This window comes from Diabrotica virgifera, chromosome 4, assembly GCF_917563875.1.
Source record: "Diabrotica virgifera virgifera chromosome 4, PGI_DIABVI_V3a".
Lineage (NCBI taxonomy): Eukaryota > Metazoa > Arthropoda > Insecta > Coleoptera > Chrysomelidae > Diabrotica > Diabrotica virgifera.
The window spans coordinates 20,242,416-20,266,478 of NC_065446.1; the positions used below are offsets into that span (position 1 = coordinate 20,242,416).

General features: G+C 33.2%; 4 protein-coding genes across 4 annotated transcripts in view; 1 reads left to right on the forward strand and 3 right to left on the reverse strand.

Moving 5' to 3' along the window:
• Window positions 1-24,063, reverse strand: part of LOC126882944 (glutamate decarboxylase) — a 264,997-nt gene that overhangs the window by 33,867 nt on the left and 207,067 nt on the right. The window lies entirely within an intron of this gene.
• Window positions 1,828-4,282, reverse strand: LOC126882956 (uncharacterized). Its single transcript, XM_050648038.1, has 2 exons — window positions 4,094-4,282; window positions 1,828-2,288 (listed from the first exon to the last, which is right to left on the reverse strand). Exons 1-2 carry the CDS (start codon window positions 4,210-4,212, stop codon window positions 1,916-1,918), a joined length of 492 nt encoding a protein of 163 aa, XP_050503995.1. The 5' UTR covers window positions 4,213-4,282; the 3' UTR covers window positions 1,828-1,915.
• On the reverse strand, window positions 12,878-14,142 carry LOC114340071 (uncharacterized). Its single transcript, XM_050648034.1, has 2 exons — window positions 13,952-14,142; window positions 12,878-13,311 (listed from the first exon to the last, which is right to left on the reverse strand). The coding sequence occupies exons 1-2, from the start codon at window positions 14,068-14,070 to the stop codon at window positions 12,939-12,941; spliced, it is 492 nt and encodes a 163-aa protein (XP_050503991.1). The 5' UTR covers window positions 14,071-14,142; the 3' UTR covers window positions 12,878-12,938.
• Window positions 17,822-18,953, forward strand: LOC126882957 (uncharacterized). The gene is made up of 2 exons (XM_050648040.1): window positions 17,822-18,009; window positions 18,521-18,953. The coding sequence occupies exons 1-2, from the start codon at window positions 17,891-17,893 to the stop codon at window positions 18,891-18,893; spliced, it is 492 nt and encodes a 163-aa protein (XP_050503997.1). The 5' UTR covers window positions 17,822-17,890; the 3' UTR covers window positions 18,894-18,953.

A 24,063-nucleotide genomic window follows, 5' to 3' on the forward strand; every position in this document is an offset into this window, starting at 1 on the left:
AAATGAAATAACTATTAATCACTGTCAGGAATATAAATACTTGGGTCTTACAATTACACAAGATGGAACGTTGGACAAGAATATCCAAGAAAGGTGCACACAAGGAAGGAAAGCTATCGCATTATTGAACAAAATCCTATGGGACCAAAGTATCTCCAAAGAAAATAAACGTAACATCTATAACAGCATTGTTAAGAGCATTATAACATACAGCAGCGAAGTTTGGCCACTTAAAGAAAAATCCGAAAATATGCTCAGAACAACTGAAATGGACTTCTGGAGAAGATCTGCTGGTATATCAAGAATACAAAAAATCAGAAATACAAGAATATTGGAGATAATGGATGTAAAGCATACAATAATGGACGATATAAAAACAAAGCAACTAAGATGGTTTGGCCACGTACAACGTATGGAAGAAGACAGATTACCCAAGCAAGTGCTACGATGGGCACCAAAAGGACGGCGGAAGAGAGGAAGACCTAGGAAAAGCTGGATAGAAGGAATCCATAGGGAAATCGGAGAAAGAGGCTTGAACGAAGACATGTGCTACGATCGAGAGCAATGGCGATTGGGAATCGGAAGACGTCGTAGAACGTTATAAACCGATTATATATATATATATATATATATATATATATATATATATATATATATATATATATATATATATATATATATATATATATATATATATATATATATATATATATATATATATATATATATAAGTTAAGTACATGCAAAACAGTGAGTCACAAAATTTCACAAGAAAAAAGTGAATATTTCGCGAAATGAACGACAGATCGAAAAACTAAAAAAAACGTGCTCAATATTTTTCAAAAATCTGTCGAACCATATCAAATACGACTCCCCACGTAGAGGGGTAGTGGGTAAATTTAAAATTTTAAATACGAATCTCGAGATATTTCGCGAAATGAACATCAGATCGAAAAATTGATAAATACACTTATTCAATATTTTTGAAAAATCTAGGGAATGGCACCAAACACGACCCCCACAAAAGTGGCGGGGGGAGGGGGAGGGGTTACTTTGATATCTTAAATGAGAGCCCCCATTTTTTATTACAGATTTGGATTCCTTAAGTAAAAATAATTAATTTTTGTTGTAGACATTTTTTCGAATTGTGGATAGATGGCGCTATAATAGATGAATGGCAAAAAACGATTGTTGGAAATGGAAAATTAAATTAAGAAGTTGAAAGTCCCCACTAAAATGGAAAACTTAACTTTTTTGGTTTTAGGACCTACTCTTCACAACCTAATAGGTCCCCATAACGCTCGAGTGACTGCACATTTAGCATACTTTTCTCCCCTACTATTATGCTATATTAAAACCAGTGTGCACCTATGGTATCCAACTTTCGGGGACAGCCAGTTAAACAAACCTACAAATACTGCTGAGTTTCCAGAACAAAGTTCTTATAACAATACCAAATGCCCCTTGGTATGTGCCAAACTACGTGATAGAGCAAGACATCAATGTGTCATCCATAAAAACAGTAATAGAATATTACAAACAAATATTCTAAGACACTAGAATCTCATCCAAACGAGTTAGCTAACAACCTCATTGATGATCATAATGACGCTTGAAGAGATTCAAAATAGTTGACCTAACAAGAAGATTCGAATAATCTGTAATAACTAAACTTGTTTTAACTTGTTTTAATTTAATTTATGTAAAGAGGAGTGATCACTGGATCTCCATCTACAGGTCAAATTTTCAATTTTCTGTCAAATAATTTGCTTATTGTTCCTAGTTAAGGACGCAGATTGTAAATATTACAAAAATATAAAAAAAAGATTAAAAGGTAATACTTATTTATTTATAAAATTACAGAGTATAAAAATGAACACATTGTTATCACGGGAATTTAAGATTAGTGGCTAATTTAAAACTTTCCGTTCAAATTCAAAAATACACCAGCTTGTGGCTTGCCAGTACCGCCAGGCCCTCCAAAATGTCTGCCGTATTGTCCGCTAATATCTCCATTCCAGTTTTTCTTTTGCAGGAAATTGTATTTAAGTCCAGCATTGACGTCAGTACCGTATCCACGAGTTCTATCAGCTCCAACAAATGCAGATGAACTGCTTGGCTTGTTGGCAAAGTCCAAACGACCTCCGAAAGTATCGGGCTTCAATCCGTGTGATCCCCATGCTTTAGATGCACTCACTGTTCCATCTAGTCTGTTGTTGTTATTGTTAAATAAGTTGCCACTATGGCTGAGACCGTAGCCTGATTGGTTAAGACCCCATTTGAGTTGCCTGTAAAATAGAATATTATAAATTATAGTATATACGATTAAAAATCAAGATTTTTATGGCTAACAAGAAGAAATATGGCGCTTTATAAGAGGACAAAGTGCAAAGGTGAAGGAATTAATGGGCCCGAAACACATTGAAAAGGATACGTGGATTGACTGTCTAAAGAAGTTGAATACATAGAAACTACAAATGATGTCCAAATCACAATCACCAGAAATTACCACAAATGAAGAAGTTCACGTAAGCAAACATGAAGTGCAAAAAATACTTGACGAACTAAAGAACAGACAAGCTAAAGTAGTACTAGTTATCTAAGAGACTCAATAATAGTCAGCTCAGCGGCGTGTTATTGTTCGAGGTATGAAATTACATAAACAAGGGATTATTTCATAAAACAGGTGGATCCCTTGTTTATGGAATTCCACACCTCGAACAAACAATGGTACCTCGCTGAGCTGAATGTTAATGAGTCTCTTAGATAGCTGGTATTAGTATACAGGTAAAGATGGGATACCAAATGAACAATTGTTGAAACAGGGGAAGTGGCAATGACGGATCAACTGACATCATTAATTAACAATATTATAAGATCAAATAAAATACCAGAAAATGGAGGACAAGCGAGCTTATCTTATTCAAAAAGGGCGATAAGAATCCAGAAAACTACAGAGGTATCAATTTGCTAAATACTACCCTGGAACGAATAAATCAGCTCATAAACTTAGCAGATGAGCAATGAGCAATTAGGTTTTCGTACCGGAAGGTCGTGTACAGATGCAATATTCGTCATAAAACAGATTACAGAGAAAGAATTAGCCCATTTCCATATTTAATTGACTTAAAGAAGGCTTAAAGAAGGCTGAAGAACCTGAGAGAGAATGGTTTGGATGCAGCTCAAAACAACTATTTAGAGCTACTGCCTCAAAAATTAAAATAGCTATGATGATTGCCAACCTCCATAGCGGAGATGGCACCTGAAGAAGAAGAAAGAAGGCATTTGACATAGTCAGAATTAAATATGTAATACACTTTGTGTATAATAAAGAGCATTTAAGAAGTTATTAAAGAAGGGATAGAAAAGTATACGGGTCATATTACCAGTATGCGCGCCAATGGTGAATATTAAATTCTTAATTGTATGTCAAAAAATGTGCAATAACCACGTCTTAAAACCCACCAAATTTCATTTGCATATCTCAACCTGTTTTAAAGCAATAAATTAATCGTCGGTTTGTAAGAAAAATTTCAACACACCCTATCTCGGAAACGAAGCATTTACGGACATACGTTTATAAAGCAAACGGTCATTAATTTTCATGTAGAATTATCCCTTAAAATTTGTCACACTTATTTAGAATCACCCTGTATTGATGAAGAACATAGCTAGTTGTTAAAGTACCTAACTTGTTATGGTCCTACATAAGCGAATGAACAAAAAAACAGAATGTTGAGGAAACATGAGGCTATAGTTGGGTTTTAATTTCCGTATTTTACAAATGCTAGAATATGTCACAGGATGATGCGAACTTTGAGAAAAAAACACAGTTTGATTCGTATACCCGGTATACAATGAAAATTTACCTGTTTAGCAAGAATATTATTTTTAAAGATAAGGCTGTAACATATTAAAACATCACTTAAATCGGACAGCGGGTTTAGGAAATTCGAGACATGACAAATGATCCATTTAAGGTGGGCGGTTAATTTTGCCCCTGAGTGTATTTACAGCATAAGAATAAAAGAATGGGTATTTATTAATAAACCGATTTATTTATTTGTATTTAAATGTAAAAGAGTATTCTAACCTTCTTTCTCTATGAAGCGGCACCAAAGCATATTCTTGACCTTCTTCATCTTCAATAACATCGACTGGCAAAGCAGCAGCAAATAGCAGGAAACTAGCAAACACAATTAAATATTTCATTTTTTGGCGGTATATAACACAGGACTTTTTAAAACTTCGACTAAAAAGTTTAACTGATGCAGAAGAGAACGGAGAACCATTCTTTTATACGTTGGTAATCTTCAAATTGGCCGGTAGAAAAGTAATTCCCCATAGACGATGATTCAGGATGGTTCTTTGATAAATTAACTTTAGCTCGTCTTGATAAGAATGTTTTAATTACGGTGTCCGCGGATTAGTAATGTTAAGTTTGTACCTATTTATCTGGTGAAGGGGAACCACATTTTGGTAGTGTGATTTATTTATGTTAAGATAAAATAGAAAGAAAAATTTTTTGTAGGTTGCAAATTAATTACTATATTAAGAATTATTTTATATAGTTTTACCCATAAATTTTATAAAAATACTCATTGTAGTTCCTGCAAAATTTAAATTTGATTGTAACTACTGTAGCTTAAGAGGATCGGTACGTATTTTCGGCTGCAATGCTATTCAAATGGGGATTCATTTTTTTCGAATCCTGAGAAAACTAATAAGTATTTTTGAAAAATGTAAACGCAGAATGAAAGATCACGTTATTAGCGAGGGCCGAAAGTCCCTGAAAACTTCGTTAATGTTTATTTTAATAAGTTACAGGGGTGAAAAACTAAGAGAAAATTTACTGTGATTTTTAATTTCAAATATATCATTCAAAATAAACTTTTTATTTATTCTAAGGGACTTTCGGCCCTCGGTAATAATTTAGTCTTTCATTCTGCGTTTAAATTTTTCAAAAATATTTATTAGTTTTTTCAGGATTCGAAAAAAATAAACACAATGCCGTGGTAATATTTTCCAAATCTATCTTTGTCTTACAAACGCACTCAGCCGAATATAATATTGTCAGCATATATTGTCAGTCAGACACTGACAATCAGTGACAATTTTAAATATTTGACATTGCATCGGGAATATGTTGAGTTATTGATTAAATATTATTGATATATAATGTATTTGATAAATAATTGATTTAAGACGTGAACTTAATAAAAAGTTATTTATTGTGTATTATTTGTGGAGTATCCAAGCAAAGAATACATCAGGATAATATATTCTGTGATCCAAGTATTTTGTTGTTAAAGATGTTCAAAATTGTAAGCGTTCCATAACAATATATTATTAAAAAATCACTTTAACACTTTTTCTCTTTTTTCGATTGAGTATTAGTCTTTGTTGTACAAATAAATTATTACAATCACTGAATACATAGTTAGTGAAAAAATTATCAGTAGTAATTGCACAAGAGCTCTGAAATTATTGAATTTTTCCCGAGTGACACTTTGACAATTTTAATTTCACGAGCCGAAGGTGAGTGAAATTATGTCAAAGTGTCACGAGAGCAAAAATTCTATATTAATTTCAGAGGTCGAGTCCAATTTGTTGCTATTATTTCATGAATAAAACTGTTCAAAACCAAAATTTTATTGTAACTTATTTATGTAAGTACCATTAAACGCACAGTTTTTATAAATATTTGACGATTGAAAGCCATCACTTTTAAAATTTTTAAAACATTAATTGTCATTAATGTCACTGAATGTATTTTTTCATAGCAACGAAGGGCATCTGACGTAATATGCTTAACCACGGGAGATTATCAAAAATTATCACCTTAATTTGCATCTCTGTAGCTTTCTATTGGTCAGAATATTCTATGAATGAAATAATCAGTAGTAATTGCACAAGAGCTCTAAAATTATTGAATTTTTCCCGAGTGTCACTTTGGCAGTTTTAATTTCACGAGCCGAAGGCGAGTGAAATTATGTCAAAGTGTCATGAGGGCAAAAATTCTATATTAATTTTAGAGTTCGAGTGCAATTTGTTGCGATTATTTCATGAATAAAACTGTTCAAAACCAAAATTTTATTGTAATTTATATGTAAGTACCAATTAGTGAAATTAAACACACAGTTGTTATAAATATGTATTTGACGGTTGAAAGTCATCACTTTTATAATTTTTAAAACATTTGTCATTAATGTCACTGAATGTATTTTTTCGTAGCAACGAAGGGCATCTGACGTAATATGCTTAACGACGGGAGATTATCAAAAATTATCACCTTAATTTGCATGTCTGTAGCTTTCTATTGGTCAGAATCTCCTATGAATGAAATAATCACATTTATTAACTGAATTAATAATTTGCAATTATAAAAATAACAGTTATCCAAGAACATTCAAAACCCATCTCTTTAAATTAATGATGACATTTTCAAGTGGAATGACATTCTAGTAATGTTTACATATCCATACCAGTGTGAATTTTACTACACGTAATTTGCCGTGTAAAGACAGAAAAAGTAGGGATACAAGTAAAATATTTGCGAATTATGTATTATACCCATAGCCTTAAATAAACTGGGAGGCATAAGTTAAGGATATAGAAAATCATGCTCATTTTCATAGCTGATTTTTTCGTGAACATATTAACGAATTCCGATAATTTTAGATTTTTCGTCAGTATTTACACAATTGTGCAAAGGTTTACTCAAATTTCTTTTTTGTACTTATACCGGGTGGAAGAAAAGAAATGTTTTTCATACGTTAAGTTCGAGACACCCTGTAGGGAGGACGAGGTACATGTGAGTATACATCGGAAATAAATTATAGTCTTATGTTTCGTGAATATTTGGTTTTTTGAATATCCCTGATATCTTTAGTAACAAAGAAAATAGGTTGTTTTACTCTTTAACATGTGTTTTAACTGAAACAAAACTAAATTAACAATAAAAAATAACAGTTAACAAAACTTTAAAAACAGAAAGGCACATAACATAAAGAGTTCTTGTCGACACCTATAAAAGTTATTTGTCGACCAGGTAAGCTCTATGCACAGCGCAACGTAAGAGAGACAAGATTATTTAATGGAGGCTCTGTGATGTTTTGGGGCGGAATTTCCTTGAGAGTAAGTACGCATTTGGTGTCTACGTGGAGGTTCTTTAAATAGCGAGAGGTACATTACATATATTTTTTTATTTGAACACATTGAACACGTCTCTCGTTTTTAAGGTACGTATCCATACGTGGGTGCTGCGTGCTCGGTGTAGCTGCTCAAATGGATACGGCATGCGCTCCCCTACATATAAACCGCAAACCGGTTGAATCGAAGAGGGTGAGCGCCGAGCGGAGAGCACCAACGAATCCACTATGTGGAGCTGCTACACCGAGCACGGAGCACCCACGTATGGACACGTACCTTTAAAGACTACAAAATAATATTGATGTATACCCACATTTGCACCTTTTCCTCGCTACAGGGTGTCTCCAACTTTTGTTTCGGTTAAAACACATGTTAAAACTACAAAACCGTCTATTTTCTTTGTTTCTAAAGATATCAGGTACATTAAAAAAAAACAAAAAGTTTGACAAAAAGTCTACAAATGAGAAGTTTGAGTAATCCTTTGCACAACTGTGTGAATACTAACGAAAAATCTAAAATAATAAAAAAGAATTAGCGGAATCAGTCAATCTGTTCAAGAAAAAATCAACTATGAAAGTGAGCATAATTTTCTGTATCCCTAACTTATGCCTCGAAGTTTAGTTTAATACAAAACTACAAACAAACGATTACTCTAAAGAAATCAAAGTTCTAGTAGAAAAATTACTATATCATTGAATAAATGAAAAAGAACAAATTTCAATAAAATGAGAAAAGTACTTCATATTAAAGACCTGAAACTGGACTTTAGTGTTATATTTTTTCGACTCTGCTCTGCGGAATGAAAGAATGGACCCTTAACGCGGCTTTTACTAAGAAACTGAAAGCTCATTGTACCGAACGAGCACAAGGACTATGTTCTGATTATCATTATGACTCAAACTAGTTCAAAATGCTTTGTCCTCTGTATTTATTATAGATTGCCTAGTAATGTCGAGGGGCTAGATTTTCTCAGCATTTTCTCTCGAGCCTATGAACTCGTTGTTCGTGATTTTCTGCCATCTTTTTGCTGATTGTATCCACCGTTTCCATTCCAAGTTATTATGAAGCTCACTGTTTGCCACGTATCGAGGGTCATCTACAGTGTTTCTCAGTATTTTGTTCTTGAATCTTTGTATTATTATTATTATTATATTGTTTAGTCTAGTACACCTTCATAGTGGGCATCCATGCAGATCTCAATGTTTGTTTTTAAAAAAGTAGCAGAAATAAAATTTTATGGGAAAAAAACATTTCCTGAAGAATCATGAAGAGCAAAGACGATGTCCAGGAGAAAATTGTAAAGTAAAAACACTATATAAGGCATATAACTCAATACCAAGAACCAAGCTATGGGAAGCACTGGAAGACATCGAAGTTCAACGAATATTATCTAATAAAAGCAGTAAAAGCACTCTACAAAATAACAAAATAGCTATCAAAATGTTCAATAGAATATGAAGTCCATTTAAGGGCTGGGACAAAGGGACCTCTACAGGGCTGCTCCACATCCCCTTCTTCTTCTTCTTTTTCTTCTTCAGCCTGTGTTCGTCCACTGCTGGCCATAGGCCTCTTTCATTTGCTTCCATTGATTTCTACTCTTGGCAATTTCTCATCCACTGCTTGCCCGCGACTTGTTTGATATCATCTGCCCACCTCTTCTGCGGTCTGCCTACTCCTCGCATGTTCTCTCTTGGTCTCCAGTTTGTTTGTCTCTGTGTCCATTTTTCGGGATTATCTCGGTCAACATGTCCGACCCATTGCCACTTGAACCTTGTTATTCGTTCTGCGACATCAGTAATCTTTGTTCTTTCACGAATGCCGATATTTCGGATTCTGTCTCTCAAACTAATTCCTAGAATGGGCCTCTCCATCGCTCTTTGAGTTGTACTGAGCTGCTCTTATTACAGTAAGGCTTTCTTTGTAAAGGCCGTGATCTCCAGTCCATATGTAGTTAGAGGCAAGATACATTTGTCATAAACTCTACGTTTTAGACACATTGGTATATCTTTATTCTTCAAGATACAGCTTAAATTGTCGAAAGCTACCTAGCGGATAGGAACTCTTTAAATTCTTGAAGATAGTCCTATAGGGGAAAATGAATGAATCCCTGCCTTCCGCAGATTCCGGGGGTTTCCTGATCCGGGAAACTAGTACCTGTTTAGGGTCCCTTGTCCAGGGTTACGGATGACACAACGGTAGACACGGCGGAGAAGCGGAGCTTCGGTACGGTGAGGATGGCGAAAGTGGCCACCCTCGATTATAGGAGTAATATAGAATCAAAACAGTAGCGTCTGATTCAGAATAGACGGCTACGAACAGCGTCTGACCCAGAGTGGGCGGCTGATATAAAACTCACCACTCCGTCTAGCCAGCGTGGTGTTTTAAGGCTACTCACCCTTCCACATTCCCTACCTCGTTCAAAATATTCCTTGAAAAGCACTGAAACCATGGAAAAGAAAGTGCGAAGGAATGGGTACACCAGGAAGGAACGAAGATCTGTATACCCTAAGTTTTGCTGACGACCAAATAGTGATCATACAAGATGAAGATTACCTCAGTTTTATCATGAGAAAACTGGAACAGGAAAATACAAAGAATGGGATGGAAATAAACCTAAAGAAAATTGAACACCTAACAACGGAGAATGCAGAAATAAAACAGCTGGAAATAGACGAAGGTAAACAAATCAAAGGAACAGACAAGTACAAGTATTAGGTTTCATAATATCAAACAAAAGATCAACTGAAGGAGATATAAAAATAGACTAGGACAAACAAGAGACTGCATACGAAAATTGGACCCGGTACTGTGGGATAAGAACATCAGCATACAAACAAAAATAAGGATATATAGTACCATGGCAAGAAGTATCCTCACTTATGGGTGTGAAAATACGGACAATAAATAAGAAAACCAAAAACAAAATAAGAACAACAGAGATGGAATTCCTAAGGAGAAGTTGCAGAGTAACGAGAATATATAGAATAAATACCATACATATTAAGAAAAGAATGGGAATAAACTGCAATATAATAGACTACGACTACATCAAACAGAAGAGATTAACCTGGTACGGACATGTTAGAAAAGCAGACTCAGATTGTTGGATAAATAAAATAACAGAGTAGAGCCCGACGGGAAGAAGGAAGAGAGGCAGACCCCGAAGATCTTTTAGAGATATAGTGGACGAAGCAATGGAAATAAGAAATCCACAGAAAGGAGACTACCAAAACAGACCATTGCGACAAAAAAAGGTCGTAGAAAAAGTATTCTACTCGCATGCAATAACTATTACTAAATGTGATGAATTACGACAATCGTCTTCGGCTCGTGTCGCAAACTTCATCATCGTGAGAAATACATGCTCGTTGAATAATATCAGTGGCGGCTCGTCAGAGGAGGCAAGGGAGGCTCAGCCGCCCCATAATTTTTTTTACACACTCTACACTGTTTTGTTTATCATGAATCGCGAAAACAACAAGCACTCTCACTATTATACAACGTGTAAATTCCATATTATCACTAATTATCCATACGTACGGAGCATTAGCATTAGAACGCATGATCGCGTCTCAGTTTTATTACATATTATTGTAGGCAGGACCCTGGGTTATCCCGAGATGCATGAACGGAGCACGGAGCCGAGAAGCCCAGCAGTCTCCGTTGCTAATGCTCCGTGCAGCGCAGCAGGCGTTTAAGGAGACCCGGTCTCCTAACAGTGGCATCTACGGTGCCATCACACGCTGCCCAGAGATATACCAAGGGAGGCAGAATAGCTTCTCGGCTCCGTTGCGTGGTTGCGTGCGTCTCGGGACAACGAATTTTAGGGTCCTGACTAAAAATAATGAAAAATCTAAAAGTGCGAATTTTGTTATGAAATTTGGTATGTGGGGTTATAATAATATTTGGAACAACTTGCTCAAATAACTTTTTCCGATATCTCTAACTCAAAGCAAAATATCGGTAATTTATGGTGTTTTTGAATTCGCAGTAGGCCGCGTTTAGAATTAAAAAATTCAGTTGAGTATCTTAAAAAATTTGAAGCTTCATTATGTATGGACTGCCAAACTTCAAATCTGTATTTATTTTGATATGCGAGGTATCTACAGTAGGAAAAATGAAAGAATACCCATGAAGGAACATATAAAACACACTGTATTTTCCTGTCACCGTGTCACATAAAAAATTGGCCAGCGCAAGAACATGTAATAATTATTGTTACATGTACTTGCACTGGACAATTTTCTTTGTGACACGGTGACAGGAAAATACAGCGTGTTTTATATGTTCGTTCATGGGTATTCTTTCATTTTTCCGACTGTATTTACAAATAGATGGAATTGTTAACAAATAAACGACACAAACTTTGGTATTAAACTTTTACAATTAGACTAACTATTTTTAAAATGATATGATATCATGAAATTATGAATTAGGATGATATTATGAAATGTAAATAAAAAATGGTCAAAAAATGGGGCCTTAAATTACATTTTTTGGCGCATTTTTTTGCTAGTGCAAATTTGTCTAGATATTTTACAGTTAGGTATAGCCTCCCCTATTGTAAAAATCACGAGCCGCCACTGAATAATATACTTCTTTTCCATCACATAATCAAGCGATATTAATAAAGATCAATTACATGCTATACCATTTTTCCACCAAAAACTATTTTGCCAGTAAATCGTTACATTACGGTGACACTTAAAAATACTGATAATATAAGTAAATATGTTCAGCTCATATAATCATTAAAATCTGAAGAGATCTGCAGTCAACATTATCCGGGTAAATGAGAAAGTTCAGATAAAAATACAGGGGGGACCAAAGAAAACAGTCCACCTCGATATTTGTATTTATTAGATTTTAAGTAAATGAGGAAACAGGTTGATTTTTGATCTAAAGGGAAACACATTTTTACTGTGCATACATTTGTCATTTGTCAACCCCCTCCCTTCCACTTTCCCCACCCCTTATTTTTAAATAGGGAATAGGGGTCGTGTGCTAGCTCATTTAAAAGGTTATTCAATTCTATATTCAGTAATATAAACACTAACATAATTATTTATACAGGGTGTCCAAGTAAAACATATTTTAGTTAAATTAAATGACAGGAAAAGAAGAATATATGTAATGTATTCAATTCAAAATACACTCTACTGCTGTCACAAAACAGAAAAAATGTTTTTTGATAAATAAACATTGCTTTTCGCTTAATTTCAATGTTCAAGCTGCCACCCATCTGCCTCTTGGTAGGTTGAATATTGAATTTAAGCGGAACACAATATTTATTTGTCAAATAAACATTTTTCTCCATTTTATGTCAGTAGTAGAATGTGTTTTGAGGTAAATAAATTGCATACGTTCTTCTTTTTGTGTCAATTAATTTAATTCAAAATAATTTTTCTTAGATACCATGTATAAATAATTATGTCAATGTTAGAATTACTGAATAGAGAATTGAAAAACCTTTCAGAATGAGGTAGCACACGACCCCTATTCCCTATTTAAAAATAAGGGGTGTGGGAAATGGAAGGGAGGGAGTTGACAAATGACGGATATATGTACCGTAAAAATGTGTCCCCATTAGATCAAAAATCCACCTGTTTCTTCATTTCCTTAAAATCTAATAAATACTGCCAAATATCGAGGTGGACTGAGAATAAAGACTTTACCTCAGAACTTGAGATAAAGATGTGGGGATTTATACGAATTTATAAATCAATTTAAAAAATAAAAATTTATTTAAAACATTTAGTACAGTCTTTTGTTATTTTTGTTGTGAATTAAGGTTTAGCCTCAAAATTTAAAAATACTCCTGCTTCGGGTTTACCATTTCCACCAGGTCCACCGTGATGCTGACTTACTTGTCCTGTCAAATCAATGTTAAGTTTTTTATCTTGAACAAAGTTGTATTTAACTCCAGCATTGACATCAGTACCATATCCGGGGGTCCTGTCTGCGCCTACAAAGGCCGTAGTTTTTGTTGGTTTATTAGTGTATTCTACACGACCTCCAAAAGAATCTGGTTTCAGTCCATGAGAATCCCAAGCTTTCGAACCAGTGTAAGCACCGTCAAATTTGTGTGCACCATTTTCCCAGATATTTCCTTTTTGACCAAGAGTGTATCCATTTTGGTTGGCGCCCCACGTTAAGTCTCTAAAAAATGATATCCAATCATATAATAGATTTTCTAGAATGTAGCACAAAATCTCTATAAAATCCCAGTTTATAACAAATAAGTTGCACATAAAGGAAGAGTCAGAAGAAAAATACAAATGTAAACAGGAAATATAAACAAATTAAGTAAAGAAATAATAAAAATGAATCATTAAGATCAATATGTTTTCGATAACATACATTAAAGTATAACTCAAAATTTCATCGCGTTTCATCAAACTAATGAAAAAAAATCCATGATAAATATTTTTTTTTAAAAATTACAAATAATTATCTTAAAATTATTTAATCAAAATTCAAAATTTTGGAAGATAAACGTGAAAAAGTTAATCAAACCGTGACAATTGACAAATGTATTTAAAATAATTGAAACAAACATTGAGTAAAATCAATAGGAAAATCGCAATAGTTGGCTGTATACCATAGTTTAAAAACAATTTAAACATTGAGTAAATCAGAGGGGCTTTGTATAACCCAAAATAATTAAGAATCACATTTCTAAACAAAAATAAAAATTACTGTAAAATACGAAATGGTCACAGACAGGAAGAAATAGAAATGAAACGGTATATATCAGAAAAAATTTAAGACCGATGTTATTTTATTTTGATCTACTTACCTTCTTTCTCTATGTACTGGAACTAAAACATACTCTTGTCCGCTTTCATCTTCAATGACATTCAAAGGAAGAGATACTACTGCGGAAATGCATAAAGCAATGATAGCTATACCTTTCATTGTAAAATCTAGCTTTTGTTTTCAATTATGTTGAAGCTGCAACTGAACTGATGCTAATACTCAGTGTTTCTAAAGTATTTATATTAATTTTAATGCCGATTTGTAAGTACTTACCCGTTTTGTGCTTTTATTTCACAAATCAATCTCAAGGTTACAAAATATTGTTTCTCGATAATAATGCATACAGTAAAGTACAGTTTCCAAGTGTAAACAAATTTGGTACGTAGAAAATATAGTGTTTGTAAATATTTTCTACAATAAAAATACAGATTTAATGGTATTATATTATTCTTTAATTTTAATATAAATTTTTTTCAAAATTTTACAACAATATATCCAAAAATATATCTATTTAATAACTGTAATGTTATGTACATCAGAAAATGGACAAGCAATATAAAGAAACCCTTTAGAAATCATATATTATGTCAGTGATGATCTAAAACATAGATTCAGGTGAAACAGAAAATAAATAATAAATAAAAAGACATAAATCATAATATATTAATAGACATAAGACTAATAAATATAAATCATATATTATTTAAGTGATGATCTAAAAAATAAATTCAGGTGAAACAAAAAATAAGTAATAAATACAAAAACTTTCAGTTTGATTTGATTACTTATAGTCCAGTTCATGACCATGTTACCGCTATTACCGCAATATTTTCCGAACCTGCATTGATTTGCACCAAAATTTGGCTATAATAAGTCCTCTTCTATGTTTCTTTCTCCCTGTTCTTGATTTGCACCAAAATTTGGCACTTTAAGGCTATAGGTTATATTTATACTTCAGGCTTGTATCTGGATGTCATATGGTCAGAAATCATCATCAATTCGGTATATCTAGTTTAATCTATTATGCTAATATGCTATGATGTAATTGGTACGTTGCTGAGGTTTTCTCGCAGTTTATAATGTCCCATTTTCGCCTCACCTTTTACAATTATATGCAAAAGAGGGAGATCCAGTAGTGCTCCCACAGCTGAAGTTGGTGTGCCCCTCATAGCCCCTGTGATCCCGAGACAAGCAAGTCTTTCCACCTTGCTTAATTTGATGATGGCACTTTATTGGTACACTCTTGGCCACCATACCACTGACTCATATGGAATTGTAGGTTTTACCACCATATTAAAAATCCAATGTACCTTGTCTGGTCTCAAAGCCCACATTTTTCCATGTGTGCGTCTGGTTACCATTAAGGTAGTTATCGCTGTCTTCGTTATCCGTTCCATCTGCTGATGTCAGGTAAGTCTTTAGTCTAATATTATCCGAGATACTTTACTTCACTCACCAGATTCAAATGTGTACCATTTATACTTAGAGGACTCATATATACTAAGGATTTCCACAGTTTTCACTGTATTCCTTCACTCAACCGTTTTCTCCAGCTCTTTCTGTCTTGCCAGTCCCCTTCCTGTAGATTTCTTCTCTCCATTGCTGCGTCTACTTCATCTCTGAAGGATCTTCGGGGTCTACCTATCTTCCTTTTTCCTATCGGGCTCCACTCTGTTATTCGGTTTATCCACCGATTTTGGTCTGCTCTTCTGACATATCCGTACCAGGTTAATCTATTCTATTCGATGTAGTCTATTATGTCTGAGTTCACTCCCATTCTTCTCTTAATCTCTATGTTATTTATTCTATCTCTCCTTGTTACTCTGCAGCTTCTTCTTTGGAATTCCATCTCTGTTACTCTTATTTTATTTTTGGTTTTCTTATTTATTGTCCAATTTTCACACCCATAAGTGAGGATATTTATTGTCATGGTATTATAAATTCTTCTTTTTGTTTTTATGTTGATGTTCTTATCCCACAGTATCGGGTTCAATTTTCGTATGCAGTCTCTTATTTGTTTTAGTCTATTTTTTATATCTTCCTCAGTTGTTCCTTTGTTTGATATTATAAAACCTAAATGCTTGTATCTGTTCCTCTGATTTGTTTACCTTCGTCTATTTCCACTTGTTTTATTTCTGTATTCTCCGTTGTTAGGTATTCAGTTTTATTTAGGTTTATTTCCATCCCATTCTTTGTATATTCCTGTTCCAGTTTCCTCATCATAAAACTGAGGTTATCTTCGTCTTGTGAGATTATTATTTGGTCTTCAGCAAAACTTAGGGTATATAGATACTCATTCCTTACTGGTATACCCATTCCTTCGCACTTTCTTTTCCATGGTTTCAGGGTCTTTTCCAGGAATATTTTGAATAGGGTAGGGGATGTGGAGCAGCCCTGTAGTAGTCCCTTTGTCGTCTTAAATGGACTGCATATTCGATTGCCCATTTTGATAGCTACTGTGTTATTTTTGTAGAGTGCCTTTACTGCTTTTATTAATCTTCGTGGGATTTCGACGTCTTCCATTGCTTCCCATAGCTTGGTTCTAGGTATCGAGTCATACGCCTTCTTAAGGTCTACAAATGCCTGATGGATGGATCTATTTTTGAGGACTCAATCCCTGTAAATTCTTCTTTTTGGTAAATTTCAGAATTTCTTACTTTAAAGGACTTATGTTAATACCTACATTTAAAATCCATTCTGTAACTACTACGGTCAGAGCCTGTTGCATTCGATCTCTGACTGTTCAAAAATATACCATTAAATTTTTTCGTGGGCTAAGATGACTAGGTCACCCGCATAGCCCAGGACATGATGCCTATCGTTATCGAGTCTAGCTATCAAGCCACCCATGATCAGATTTCACAATAGATGAGATAAAACTTCCACCTGCGGGCAGCCTCTGACTACCTGAGCTGACATTGTATCCCCCAGCAACGTAGTCACGGGGATATCACACGGCTCCACAGCAATATCTCACGGCTCCTCAACATCCAGTCTATCCACCTGCAGCTTGTTTCATCTATTTCTTTTAGACGGATCGACTTGTGATCGCTTCGTAGAAGGTGTTGTCAAATGCCCCCTCAATGACGAGAAATGCACCCAACATCACCTCTTGGTTTTCCAGAACGTACTCCACCCTCTGTACGAGGTGGTGCAGTGTCGTTTCTATGGAGACTCCCGCTCGATACGCATATTGTCCCGGATGTATCGGACTTTTCACCAATATACCATCCCCTATATGCCTATCGAGCAGTTTTTCTAAAGTCTTCAGTACGAATGATATCAGACTTATCCCTTTCCTGTCCCATTTTGTTAGGTTTGGGTATAAAAGCCACCCATAGTAGCCTCCATGCTTTTGGTATGTACCCCAGTCCTAAGCTGGCCTGCAGTATTTTATATAATTTTTTTAAAAGAAGGTAGTTTCCTTTCTGTAAAAGTATTGGATAAATCCCGTGCGTCAAAGGTGCATCAATCCTTCGCCATCAATATTAATGCCTCTATGATCACAGGACAATTATTTCTTTGCGTATTCATAATTATCCAGCTTATAATAAAGTTGTTTAATTATTTTTGTACATTTTGTAAAATCCATACATTTTATAATATTGAACAAAAATTAATAATTATATATTTTCATTTTACAATTTATATTTTTAATTTAATTATATGAAAGATATGAAATCTCAATTTTGAATAAAAATTAAATATAACAATTTCATTCTTTAAGTTATATCTGTAATTTTGATTATAAGGAATATTATAATCTTAATATTGTTTACGTTCCAAATTTGATTGCGCTTGGAAACTGTACTTCACCTTATTATCGAGATGCAGTATGTGTAATTTTTACTTAACATTACAAAACGGGTAATTACTTAAAATTCATCTATATAAAGTTTGGTACAAATGCTTAAGACAACTCAGTTTCAGCATCAGTTCAATAGTAGCTTTAAAGTAACCAAGAAAGTTATATTTTACAATGAAAGGTCTAGTTATCTTTGTCTTTTGCATTGCCGTGGCTGTATCCCTTCCATTGGATGTCATTGAAGATGAGAGTGGACAGGAATATCTTGTAGTTCCAGTACACAGAGAAAGGAGGTAAGTAAATAAAAATACCAAAAACCATACAAAAGTTTTTTTTCATTAAGAGGACCTAAATAAAATTAAATAATAATTTGGAACCCCACCTAAGAGTTTTGTCAATTTTATACCAATTTGAACTTTTAATACTTGAAAGTGTGAAATATGGCTAAATTAGTCAAATTTTTTTTGGATATCGTTTTAGTTTTAAGTTTTCACTTTTGTTATTATTTTGAATTATTCAAACCTTTGGGATATGCTTTCCTAAGTAAGAAGTTAAATATCAAGATTAGGTAGATTCCCAAGTTTTCTTTAAAATATTTGTAGACATATTATTTTATTGTATCTTTTCTATCTTTTAAATTATTTCTAAGTTTATTTTCATGCAACGTAATATTCCGTTTATTGTGATTTATATTATTCTTCTTGTCCTCTTGTGAGTGAATTGCATCTTCTACTTTTATGATTTTTTAGTGATTATATGAAATAGTCCATACAATTTAGCATATTATTTAATGTTATTTTACAGAGACTTAACCTGGGGTGCCAACCAAAATGGGTACACTCTTGGTCAAAAAGGAAATCTCTGGGAAAATGGTGCCCACAAATTTGACGGTGCTTACACTGGTTCGAAAGCTTGGGATTCACATGGACTGAAACCAGATTCTTTTGGAGGTCGTTTAGAATACACTAATAAGCCAACAAAAACTACTGCCTTTGTAGGCGCAGACAGGACGCCTGGGTACGGTACTGATGTCAATGCTGGAGTTAAATACAACTTTGTTCAAGATAAAAAACTTAACATTGATTTGACAGGACAACTAAGTCAACACCACGGTGGACCATTTGGGAATACAAAACCTGAAGCAGGAGTATATTTAAATTTTAATGCTAGACCTTAATTCACAACAATCAAAAAAGACTGTACTAAATAATATAAATAAATTATTATTTTTTTTAAATTGTTTTATAAATTCGTATAAACACCCACAGCTTTATCTCAAATTTTTTCATGAAATGTATTGTTTACAGATAGTACGACAAACACAATTTTTGATTGAAAGTGCGTAGACGCAAAATTTCAGGCCAATGCTTTTAAACTCATTCATTTTTTTATCCTGAAAAAACTACTGAATATTTTTGAAAAATTTAAACGCAGACTGAAAGATTACAATTTTATCGATGACAGAAAATCCCTTATAGTCCGTTCTTTAACGGTAAAATATTGCAAAATCTCTAAATTTTAAAGAACCGCTTGGATTGACATGAAATTTGGCATACACATAGCTAACAAGTCAAAGAAAAAAAGTGATATTGTGCCGATATGTGATTTTGCCCTATGGGTGGTTTTCACCCCATCTTGGGGGGTGAAAAAATATTCGTCCAAAGAAAGTCAGGAAATTGATAAACTGGCTAATTTTAAGTAAATTTTGTTCTATAGAGTTTTTTCACTAAGTCAACATTTTTCTGGTTATTTGGCAGTGAATATGTTCATTTTTTCAACAAAATAAGCACGCTTTTAGACAGTTTTTAGCAAATAACTCAAATAGTAAGTATTTTGTCGAAAAAACATTTTTAGCAAAAATATAGCCTGTAAAAAATATTAAAAAAAAAACGGTGTATATATCAAGTCTCTACACCTAGTAGAAGAAGAGTTATAGCTAATGAAAAATAGGTTCATATTCGTCAAATTCCGAATGGATTACTTTACCGTGAAATAAAAAAAAATGAAGCACATTTCGGGGAAAACTCATTACAACTTATTTAAAGTGTTTAAAAAAAGCTTCATTTTTTGTTTTATAAAAAAAAATTCTAGCGTCAAAATTAAACAAGTTACGCTCAAAATAAGGTTAGTCCCTTTTGGTTTTGGTAAAAAAATCGAGAAAATCACCCCCTAATTAGTATCTTAAATGAACTTAATCGTTACGACTTCATAAGTTTCTTGACTCGTGTATATATTGTTTATATGATCTGTAAGTTTCATCGGTTCAAAGTCCTTATTATTGAAAGGGCTGTAGTTAAAAAGGGTTGAACGAGTCACTGATCACGAATATATGCAAATTTAGAAACACCAAATCTTAATCAATTTTTGTCTAACAGAAAAACAAAAACATACATGATATTCAGAAAAGCAAATCTGACTTTTTTTTTTGTTCTTCGAGATTTTTGGTATCTCTAACAATTTTTAAGTTATTTTGAAAAAAATCATATTTTTCAAAATTTAAATTTTTAAAAATTTTACTTTGAAACCAAGTTTTTTCAAAAATAAGCACTTTGAATCGATGAAACTTACAGATCATATAAACACAGCATAAGTAAAATAATTTGTGGAGCGGTAACGATTAATTTCATTTAAGTTGCTAATTAGGGGGTGGTCTTCCCGATTTTTTTTTGCAAAAACAAAAGGGACCAACTTTATTCTGAGCGTAACTTGCTTAAATTTAATGCTAGAAACTTTTTATAGAAACAGAAATAAATATTTTTTTAAACACTTTAAAAAAGTTATAATGGGTTTTCCCCAAAAAGTGCTTAATTTTTTGGATATTTCACGTCGAAATATTCTATTTGAAGTTTGGTGAATATAAATCTATTTTTCATTGGCTATAACTCTGGTTCTACGAGATCCAGAAACCTAACGCGTACACCATTTTTTTTACTTTTTTATAAGCTATATTTTTGCTAGGAACGTTTTTTTTGGAAAAAACACTTACTTTTTGAGTTATTTGCGAAAAACCGTCTAAAAATGTGGTTATTTTGTTGAAAAATGAACATATTCACTCGCAAATAACTCGAAAAGTGTTGACTTGGCGAAAAAGCTCTATACAACAAAAGTTACTTAAAATTAGTCAGTTTACCCATTTCCGGACTTATTTTGGACATATATTTTTTCACCCTCAAGAGGGGGTGAAAGTCACCCCCAGGGCAAAAGCACACATCGGCACAATATCACTTTTTTTCTTTGACATGTAAGCTATACGTATGCCAAATTTCATGTCAATCCAAGCGGTTCTTTAAAATTTAGAGCAAAAACCGTGAAAGAATGGACTATTAGATTAAAAAAAAATTTTTTTGAGTGAGATAATTGAAATTTAAAAGCACAATAATTTTTTCTTGTTTTTTCACGCTTCTAACTTATTAAAATAAACATTAGGTATAGAGGTTTTAAGGGACTTAATTTCGGCATTCGGTAATAATACAATCTTTCATTCTGTGTTAAAATTTTTCAAAAATACTCAGTAATTTTCTAAGGATTCGAAAAAATCAATGCATTTATAAAGCATTGGTCCAAAATTTTGCACCTGTGCCCTTAACGATTACGATACAATCAAAAACAAGATTATTGTTATATTTTCAACTGATTTTTCTCATCGATCCAGATAATTTTGACTGCAGATTTGTCCAGATTTTAATGACTATGAGTTAATTGATTGACTTTATTAAGAGTATTTTAAAATATATAATCGTAACGTAGGCAACGATTTATTGGCAAAATATGTAGTTTCTACGGAAAAGACAGCATAGCATGTACTTAATTGATCTTTAATACCAAATCATAACATGCTAAAAAACTTTCTTGTTACTAACAAGAAAGTTTGAATGTTCCATCACCTTTTTCCAAAAAATTTTGCTATTAACTTCTGATTCTGGTCTGTAGTGAAATATGATTAAATGTAGCCCTTCCATTTAGGGATGGGAAAAACCTACCGGTTTAAATCTAAAACCGGTTTTTTTACTTCGCAATAACCGGTTTTACCGGTTGTTTTTTTATCCCGGTTATAACCGGTTTTTTCTTTTTAAAGTAAAAACCGGTTATTATTAGGTTTTCACGGTGATTAGGATTAGGTTAGGTATTATTTTGGATCCCAATCATAATTATTATTCTCAAGTAATTATTCCAAACAAAACCATAATTCAAATTTTATTTTATTTTATAAATACAGAAGCAAACTAAAAGTGCAATCTCACATCAGCCAGAAACAATTTATAAGTTTTATTATAATATTTCCTTGAAAAGGTATTTGTAATCATAATATTTACATAAGAAGTGATCTGGTTAAAGACGCAAACATCATCTATTTTTCACACTGAACTCTTGACATTGAAAGTGGGTGAATTACTTTTTCTGATTACCAAAAATAATGGTCTGATTATGAATATCAAATTACTGATTACAAATACGAATCTCCAAGAGTTTCCCTACGTTTTCAAAACGATACACCCATACAGGAAGTATTAAATGAGTTAAAATGTACCTATTCTACAAATATACAAACGTGTTAAAAGTAATATATTATGATACATTTTTTTTTGATGGTAGTGAAAATAAAAGGTAAATTGCATTATCCAATTTATTTTTAAGTAAAATATTTATGTTGATATTATTTTTTTTTAAATCCCATTTCAAAGAGTCTGGGAAATTTTTTATAAGTTGAAATGGTTGGGGATTTTTTGGGTTTGGGAGGAGAGGAAAATTGGTGGGTATTTTAGAGGATTATATTTTTAAATGGTAAATTAAATTTGCATCATTAATTGAATACAATAATTGCATATTATACTCTACTCTCATAATATATTCAATGACTATAGAACCTGAATTATTTCAGCGCTCTCTGTTGAGCAGTAGTATAATAATAATTTTGGTTTACTGTTCTCTACATCTGATTACTGAAATTCACAAATCTTTGGGATTCACACAAATCAAATTTTATTTCGATCCAATGTATATACAGTAGAGCGTCGATTATCCGAACGTCGATCAACCGAACGACCGGTTATCCGAACTCCCGACTCCCGCACTCGAGTACTGAGCAAGCGTTAGTAATTAACGCTTAAAATATCTTCAATTTTCTTCAATTGTGTATCCAAAAATATGTTGTTGCAAAGACTGCACTTTTTTGTTTAATTGCTATTTGTCATTATCAAGGTATAAACAAATATACAGTTATAATATGGTTTTTATTCACTTGTGGATAAATATATCTTCTTCTTATGGTGCCTATCCGTTACGGATGTTGGACACTAACATGGCTATTCTGACTTTGTTGACTGCTGCCCTGAAAAGTCCGGTAGTGGTTACGTTAAACCATTTTCGCAGGTTATGCAGCCAGGATATTCTTCTTCGTCCTGGACCTCTTTTCCCATGCACTTTACCTTGAAGTATGGTCCGAAGTAGGTCATATCGTTGTTCATTGCGCATTACATGGCCCAGGTATTCCAGTCTGCGACGTTTTATGGTTACGACTAGTTCGCGCTCTTTATCCATTCTATGTAGAACTTCTTCGTTGGTAACTCTGTCTATCCAGGAAATCCTCAAAATGCGTCTATAGCACCACATCTCAAATGCTTTGAGTCTCTTCAGTGATGCTTCAGTTAAGGTCCATGACTCCACGCCATATAAAAGAACGGAGAATACGTAGCACTTTAGTAAACGAATTTTTATTTCCAATTTTATATCGTGACTGTTAAAGATTTTTTTTTCATTTTGACGAAGGCTGATCTTGCTTTCTCGATCCTTATCTTAATTTCCGTCGATTGGTCCCACTGTTCATTTAAGTTTGCACCCAAATAACAAAAGTTGGTGATTTGTGTTATAGGTTGTTGGTTAACTAGTAATTGACCAGGTGGTATCCTATTTTTGCTTATAACCATGTATTTGGTTTTTTTGATGTTAAAATCAAGCCCAAACCTGCTACTTACTTCTGCCACCCTGGAGACAAGTGTCTGCAGACCTTCAAGACTGTCTGCAAAAATGACAGTATCATCAGCGTATCTTATGTTGTTCAATCTTAATATATAAATATAAACATATATGACAATCTTAATATAGTTAGATTATCCGAAAAAATCGGTTTTCCGAACGCCCATGTCCCCCAATTAGTTCGGATAATCGACGCTCTACTGTATTATTATATTAATCTTACGCTTTATTATATTTAATAATAATCAATAAATATATAATAATAATAAAATAATAAATAAATATATTAATTAATAGAATACAATGGTTTTATTAAAAATTGTGTTTTATTTATATTGATATTTATGTTCTTTCGATAGTACTAATTTTGATCA